Source organism: Cicer arietinum, chromosome 6 (assembly GCF_000331145.2).
Source record: "Cicer arietinum cultivar CDC Frontier isolate Library 1 chromosome 6, Cicar.CDCFrontier_v2.0, whole genome shotgun sequence".
NCBI lineage: Eukaryota > Viridiplantae > Streptophyta > Magnoliopsida > Fabales > Fabaceae > Cicer > Cicer arietinum.
In genome coordinates, this window is record NC_021165.2 from 4,641,111 (window position 1) to 4,648,837 (window position 7,727).

Consider the following 7,727-nt stretch of genomic DNA (forward strand, 5'->3'; position numbering starts at 1 on the left):
TTTAATTAATAATAAGGTATTGGTGGGACTATAGCAAGTTTATGAAAATGCATAATTTTCCACATAACAAAAAAACTATGGAAGAATCTAGAAAAAAATCTAGAAGTGGATTTTACAATACATTAAATGGCCAAAGACCATTTGAAACAAGGGTAACCAAATACTATTATAGGGACTAATTTTGAATTTTTTTAGAAAGTACTAAAAGTCTTACACATAAAATTAAAGTTAGTATATTACACTTACAGGATCTAAGCCTTAGAAGAAATATCCCCAAATATCAATCCCTTAATATTTCTCTTTAAAAAAAACAAATTACCCTTAATATTTTAGACTGCTGTGCACATTGTAAATTTTTTTTCATCGCAACCATTCATATACCTAATAATAAAAGTAATTACGGCAAAAGTGAAATATTTTAGATAATCTAACGATTGTGATTGGATGATGGTATATTATCAAACATCTCAAATAATGTAACAGTTGTGATGGAATGGTGGTATAAAAATTCTTTTCACATATAAATTAAATTCATGTTTTTATAGATCTAAAGAAGATGTATTATCAGTGTACAATTGTTTTACATTAACGATCAATAATAACTCATCGCATAAAAAATTCTATTTTTATTTGTTAACTATGTTTTTACATTAAAATTCCTCAATATCTTACCTAGTTTGTACCAAAAAAAGTTCTTCCTTTATTCTTAAATTTTAACTATCTATGCTCTTGATTATTATTTTAAAATTTCCAAATTTATATTACTAAAAAAAATCTATCTGGATTAATTTTCTTTTTATCTGAATTATATGTTAATAACTTTTTATATTTTCTTTTAGTTTTGTATATTTGAATTTTAATTAAGTTTAAATTTTTTTGAAGAAGCAAATATAAAGTTTCCTCAAACATGAAAAATGCAAACTGGATAGCAAAGAGTAGACAACAGAGTGTAAACTTCTTTCCTAAAAGAATAAAAACAATATGTATTTTATGTGGACTTAAGTGATCATATGTGAACTAAGAAATTGGGTAGATGGCAACAACCAAAAGTCACGTAAGCAATTCTGTTTAAGCAGTCATAGTATAGAGGGATAAAAGCGTCCACGCGTAATTAAATTTGAATATATTTTCTCTAGATGAATCTAGATTCTCTCTTGTCATCGTACTTGCTCTACGTCTAATATAATAAAAAGTTACATAAATCACAAATATAAAAATAGTATTTCCTCTTTTTGTCGTTTTAAAATTTCAAATTAATAGACTCACATTGAATAGAAATATAAAAATATTCTAGCAATTAATACTCCTTAGACTCTTAAGATACAGAAAATATTCTAGAAATGATACAGAAAATAGTAAGCATCAATGATGACTTGTAAGAACATGGGCTATCATTAACCAATAACAACTTATTAAGGTGAAGTGGACTTAGTCAGCATTCTATTGGTCACTAATCACTGACCACATTCTAGTCTTTTAGCTGAAAAACTCGGTTTCTCAGTCAAACTTAGACTTTCAACCCTCCAATACTCCCCATCTTTGCTCTCTTATTTGCCACTCAAACTTCCAAAGGGTATTCACTTTAAATACAAGGCTTCCAATTCCTTCATTCAGCAGGAGGGAATTTATCTCTCAATAAGATTTGCTAAACCATTCAACAACAAAATTATCCATTTGAAATTTCAAATCTAGTTCATACTACTATGCTTCACCATTATAAGGATCTCATAAATTTCTTCAGTTTCCAACTCTGCTTCAGAGTAAGAAGCTCTTGGTTCTAGAAAAGTGATGCTCTTTTGCATGAAATAGATACCAAGCACCAACATCCTGAATCGTTATTAAAGTGATAAATATGCAATACAAAATGGAGAATGAATGTAGCTGGGAATACAACACACTCATCAATGAACTAATTCAGGGGATGGATGTAGCAAAGAGATTGAAGGAAGAGTTGAGGACACCATATTCCCTTAACACAAGGGATTCACAGGTGAAGATCATACTATCTTCTTATGAAAAGGCTCTACAAATTCTAAAATGCAATGAACCAACTTCCAAGACGCAGACCATGAGTCGAGCAAAAACTTTGTTACCCGAGTCCCCGGTGTCTGCTAATGGGAGTCTGCTGAGCGAGGACATTGATGGGGCCATCCAAGATCACCAGGAGGTTAAACACAATTCAAAGAAAAGGTGAATTTATTAGACACACTTGGTAGCAGCGTTTCTGCCACAAAAACCAACTATGTTTGGTTATACTAAAGCTCCTAAGTCCTAATATTAACAATATATATTTTCTCAAAATTTTGATTTCAGAAAGGTTACCCCCAAATGGATGGATCAGATAAGAGTGAGCTGTGAAAGTGGCCTTGAAGGACCACATGAAGATGGCTACAACTGGAGAAAATATGGTCAGAAAGATATTCTAGGTGCCAAATATCCAAGGTAAGAGGACTTTTCTCACTATCATGCTTCAGAAAAGAATCAAAAGAATTCCTAAGCATATATAAATTGCATTTACCTGTACTGGCATCTCATTAACAAACCATTGTGACATTTGCAGAAGTTACTATCGGTGCACCTTCCGCAACACACAAAACTGCTGGGCCACGAAGCAAGTGCAGAGATCGGACGAAGATCCCAATATGTTTGACATAACTTATAGAGGAAGGCATACCTGTTCTCAAGGAAACAATGTCACTGAGCCACGTAAGTCACAAGACAAACAAGAGAAACCACAAAGTCAAAATAATGATATTCACCATGCACAACCATCACAAGAAAACTTCACTAAGTTCAGCAACACCTTGACTGTCAAAACGGATAATCTCGGAAACGAAGAAATGACATGTCCTTTCACCTTTCCTTCCACTTCATTCGGATACACGACGCAAGAAAACCACAGCTGGGTTCCTCCAGCATTGGAGAATGATTCCTTCTTGAGCAGCCTTTTCCAATCACACTTACTATCTCCAGCAACACCAGAATCAAACTATTTCTCGTCTCCAACTTTCCACATGAATGAGTTTGACAGGGTCTATAACAAGCCTTGTTCAGAATCCGACATTACGGAGATCATTTCCACCAACACATCAGTCACAAATTCTCCAATTCCTGATTTCCATTTCTCACTTGATCCAGTGGAAATTGATCCAAATTTCCCTTTCAATAATCTTGGCTTTTTCTCCTAATCGTACTTGAGAATAAATTGAATACCATGAGTATAAAAAACATCATCTGAAGTATTTTTTTTCACTAAGGCCGCTTATGTTTGGATTGTAAGAGCATCAAATAACATAATAATGTCATAGTGTGAATTATGTTTGAATATTATGAGTAGAAAGTCATGCTAAAATAGGTCAACTTCAGAAAACCGCGGAATTGTATAATAAAGAATCAGCAATGATAGTGAGGAATTTATAAGTGTCCTTGTTTTTAATATTGGAATTACAATTTCAGCACTTTTTAGCAGTATTAACTTTTCAAATAAATAGGTGCTTCATATTTGCATTTGTACAATCCATATGACTCACATCTTTAGTACAAGGGCATTGCAATCATAATAATGAGAGCTATCAAGTTACTAACTAAAGCAAACTAAGTCACATAACTACACAACCAAAAAAACAAAACATCAAAATGAAAAGATAGCTTTTAGAGCATTATTGAAGGGAAAGTCATTATTCATGTAGCATAGAAGATAACAGACCGAAAATCACACATAAAAATTAGACATTCCATTCCAAATAATGATAAATTACACAAAATCCAGATTTACATCCAATTTATTTACAAAAAATCTCAGAGGATGATGTGATAATGAGTCCAAATTTCAGACCTCCACCCCAGGTTTCTTCTCCTCCTTCAAACCTGAGTCAGAAGCGGGCGTGCTTTTCTCTGAATTTTCAGCTTTTCTGATGCCCTCTCTCAAACCCAACACAATGAACAGGTTAGTGAGAGTGAGAAGGGACTCAGCCCCGCCATGTAACCAATCAACATTCGACAAAGAAGTTCCATAGTGCACCTTAGCTGTTAAAGTACACAACTAAACATAAGTAAAATAATCATTTCATATGAGCCATCTCATGCCTATCTAATTGAACTTTATTTTCATCAAATTAACTTGACTCACCATAAATTCCAGCTGGAACTGCTCAAATGTGTGATAGAAGCAATGTTAAAAATAAAGCAAATGAACAAAATTAGCATTTATTTAATCAGGAACAAGATATAAGAATTAAATCAGCATTTTGGTCCTTGAAATTGTAAAGGTTGCTCAAATTTGCTAAATGACAATTAGTTCCTAAATTTAAAGGACTAGGTCAATTAAATGAGACTTTATCAAAGGGGTCTAGTGCAAGTGGTTGATGTACAGTGAAATTTAGAGGTACTGAATTCAATTCCAGCTAATAAAAATAGTCATGTTTTTTTCCAAATTTAGCATTTCTACTTTAAAAGTTCTATGTTTGAGTGATGTTTGACAATTTATGTTTGATTACATTGGTGCTAGTTTCACCTCTGGTTTAGTCAGGAACTGAATTCACGTAAGCTAACTGAACTTAATTTACCACATAAGTTAATTAAGTCACGTGAGTTCATATGAATGTAACTGGAAAAAGAAAAACATAGGTGATACTAGCAAAAGTGAATTGATTAACTCTCTAATTTATCGGACTAATTTGCTAATTCCAACATTTGAATAATTAAATTAACCAACACTTGCAATTTCGAGGGAAAAAAATAGTGATTTAATCAATAAAAAATTTAAGCAAGAAAAGAAAAACTGACTTGTGGCACCAACAAAGGCGAGCAAAAAGTAGAAACCGAAGAGGGTAAGGTTAGGAGAAGTTTTGGATTTGGTAATGAAGTACAAGAAACCAATGTAAGGAAACAAAGAAAACGCAAATAGCTGAGAAGCGATACTCTGTGAATCAATGGAAGGTGCCCATGGATCAACACCCAGTGGTAACACACACACGATTACTGCTCCCTTTCTGTAGCTTTTTAATTCCTTGCTTATTCTGACGCTGCTTGAAAATGAATGATAATCACGTTGGGAAAAGCACGTTGAAGGATTGTTTAACTTGGGGGATTTATAGAGCGATGGAACGGGTAAGTTGATGATAAAAGATGTCATTCTGCAAATTCATTCGTTACAGTATCACAGTGTTCTTATCTCTTTCGGTTGATGCAACGTTCGAACCGCTCAATTTCTCACAAACAGGATGGGCTTCACCATTACAGCCCAAACTAAAACATCAAAAGGCCCATGCTCTCCCCTTACAATCCAGTAAAATTTTACCACATACCTTCGGAAAAGACTTATCTGAAACACATCCGAAAAATTCTAATTGTATTTTTATTAAAATGTGATGAAAATGTATAATTGGAGTATTTACTTTTTTTAATACAATCATATTTTTTTACACTTATTAAATAAACATTGGATAGACGAACAACCACCACATCAAAACTAGTCTCATTTGGACTAGTATGAGTTTTAGTCTTTTAGAGAGAAATTTTGTTTTTTAAAAAGGTGATTGATTATCCGCTCAATTTTTAATGTTCAATATATTTCTATTAGCTAGTTTTCAGTTAAATACTGTGTTTTGGGGGTTGGCTGGGCATCTCACTTTTAAAAATCACACATAATTTAAACAGACTAAAATCAAAAAATAATATATTTATAGGGACTAAAGTAATATTTAAATTTTACTATAAATGTAAAGTGAAATATGTTGACTTAGGAGTGACAAGAGAAATGTTATTTAGATTGTATATGATAGACCTATTTTTATAGGATTTTAAGAAGATATTTATCTTCTATTTTATCTTATTTTATAATTTTGATTTTAACTTATTCTTATTTATTTATCGTACTTACATAATTGATTATGAGATGATAAAATAATTCAAATTGGTCAAATTTATTAAGTTTTTAGTGCAAAAATATTAAGTTTAATATTCCAACTTATGAGTGCAAAAATGAGACAAACTATATTTATTTTTTATTTTATTTTACTTTGAATTTATTAATTTTGTTTTTAAGAAATAAAAGTTCCAACTACAAGCTCTTCTAGGGAAGTCATTTTTACTTTCTCTCATTTATTTATTCATTTAGTCTACCCTAATATTCTACCTTGAGGACCATGCTTATTGCTAATGTGGAAGGAGAAAATATATTTTGATGTTTGACCTCTCTTGTAGTGTTTGAGATGACATCTTTGGTGGCTTGTTTTACTTAAATTATATGTTTGAAGTTTATCCTATAAGTCATTATTGTGTCTGATTTTTGAGCAAAACCTAACGATGAACATGTTGTTAGGGATAAATTGAAACTTTGAAATTGTGTGTGCTAGATAAAGAGGTTCCTTAGTTTTGACACAAGAATTTTTTGTTGTGAATAAGTTGAGGATTATTGACATGGACTAAAATTAAAACAGCTAATCCTAACTAAATCCTTAACATAGGAAAACTAAAAAATAAAAAATTTCATGAACTAAGGGACAAGAAAAAGAATAATTAACAGCTTAGTCTGAAGAATTAAAAATAAAATAAAATATCATTCACTTATTAGTTTGGGGGTTACTCACACTAGCATTCATGTGAAAGATGAGGTGAAGTATTGTTTCAATGAGTAGCTTGGAGATAACTTGCACTAATCAAGCCAAATGTAGAATAGTATCAAATTAAAGAGAAAAAAAAATAAAGTGTTGTTTCATTAAATAACTTGGGGATTACTTGCACTAATAGTTAAACCAAAAATAAAATTATATTAAATTTAAAAAAAGAAAATCATAAATAAAAGATTGAGTTGTTTAGTTAAATCAAAGAAAGATATTTCTATTATATCTTAATCTCTTATCTATCTTCTTCGTATGTCTTCAATATGAATTATTTATATTTTTTATCTTTTTAAATGTGAATTGTGTAAAATTATTGGATATACATATATAAATTAATTTACGTGTGTTCATTTTTGAATGTATGCTATAAGAAGTTATATGGATATATCTTGAGTTTAAAGGGTGGACCGAAGCCCATTTCCCTTTTACAAACTTGTCAGTACTACCTCGTCTCATATTATAAATATTTATTATTATTTGTATTTTTATTAAAAAAATGGATAAAATAGTTAATATATTTATTTTATATGTTAATTATTTTGAAATAAATTTTATATTTAAATGTATTAATTTAATTTTTTATATTTTAATACAAATTAATTAAATAACTTTTAAATAATAAATACACTTAATAAATGAAAAAAATATTTATATTTAGAGACAAATTTTCCAAAAAAAAATATAATAAAAGACATAGATAATATATTAGTAGAATTATATTATTTTTTAAATATCGTAGAAATAATCTTATATAATTTTTATTAATAAAAATTTAACCTTTCATTGCATTAATTACCGAATTCGTTCATAGAATTTCTATGTTACAATTGCCGAAGAACACTGCCCTTTCACAAATTTGAGCATAGAAATTGACCGACTATTATAATTTCTTGTCATTCACTCTATCAATATTATATGATACAAGTCACATCTCCTAAAAAAGATTACGGAATTGAAGGCTATCTAAAATAAACTTAAAACATTGCATCGTGAATCATTACAACATATTATAATAATAATAATAATAATAATAATAATAATAATAATAATAATAATAATAATAATAATAATAATAATAATAATAATAATAATAATAATAATAAT

At 30.0% G+C, this 7,727-nt stretch overlaps 2 protein-coding genes across 3 annotated transcripts; one reads left to right on the forward strand and one right to left on the reverse strand.

Moving 5' to 3' along the window:
* Positions 1-1,576: 1,576 nt before the first annotated feature.
* Positions 1,577-3,444, forward strand: LOC101502574 (probable WRKY transcription factor 41). Of its 2 annotated transcripts, NM_001309674.1 has the most exon segments (4): positions 1,616-2,190; positions 2,314-2,442; positions 2,561-3,155; positions 3,157-3,444. In NM_001309674.1, coding segments are annotated over 4 exon segments (1,104 nt in total). In that variant the 5' UTR covers positions 1,616-1,852; the 3' UTR covers positions 3,199-3,444.
* Positions 3,445-3,712: 268 nt separating this feature from the next.
* LOC101502890 (uncharacterized) lies at positions 3,713-5,216 on the reverse strand. Its single transcript, XM_004503578.4, has 3 exons — positions 4,786-5,216; positions 4,130-4,147; positions 3,713-4,026 (listed from the first exon to the last, which is right to left on the reverse strand). Exons 1-3 carry the CDS (start codon positions 5,132-5,134, stop codon positions 3,830-3,832), a joined length of 564 nt encoding a protein of 187 aa, XP_004503635.1. The 5' UTR covers positions 5,135-5,216; the 3' UTR covers positions 3,713-3,829.
* Positions 5,217-7,727: the final 2,511 nt, after the last annotated feature.

Bases quoted from the DNA above. Each gene is read 5' to 3' on its own strand.
- LOC101502890 (XM_004503578.4), bottom strand. From the start codon at position 5,134: ATGACATCTTTTATCATCAACTTACCCGTTCCATCGCTCTATAAATCC.
- LOC101502574 (XM_012716718.3), top strand. From the start codon at position 1,853: ATGCAATACAAAATGGAGAATGAATGTAGCTGGGAATACAACACACTC. The intron at 2,191-2,313 runs GTGAATTTATTA...TTTTGATTTCAG, and splicing joins AAACACAATTCAAAGAAAAG to AAAGGTTACCCCCAAATGGA. The intron at 2,443-2,560 runs GTAAGAGGACTT...TGACATTTGCAG, and splicing joins CTAGGTGCCAAATATCCAAG to AAGTTACTATCGGTGCACCT.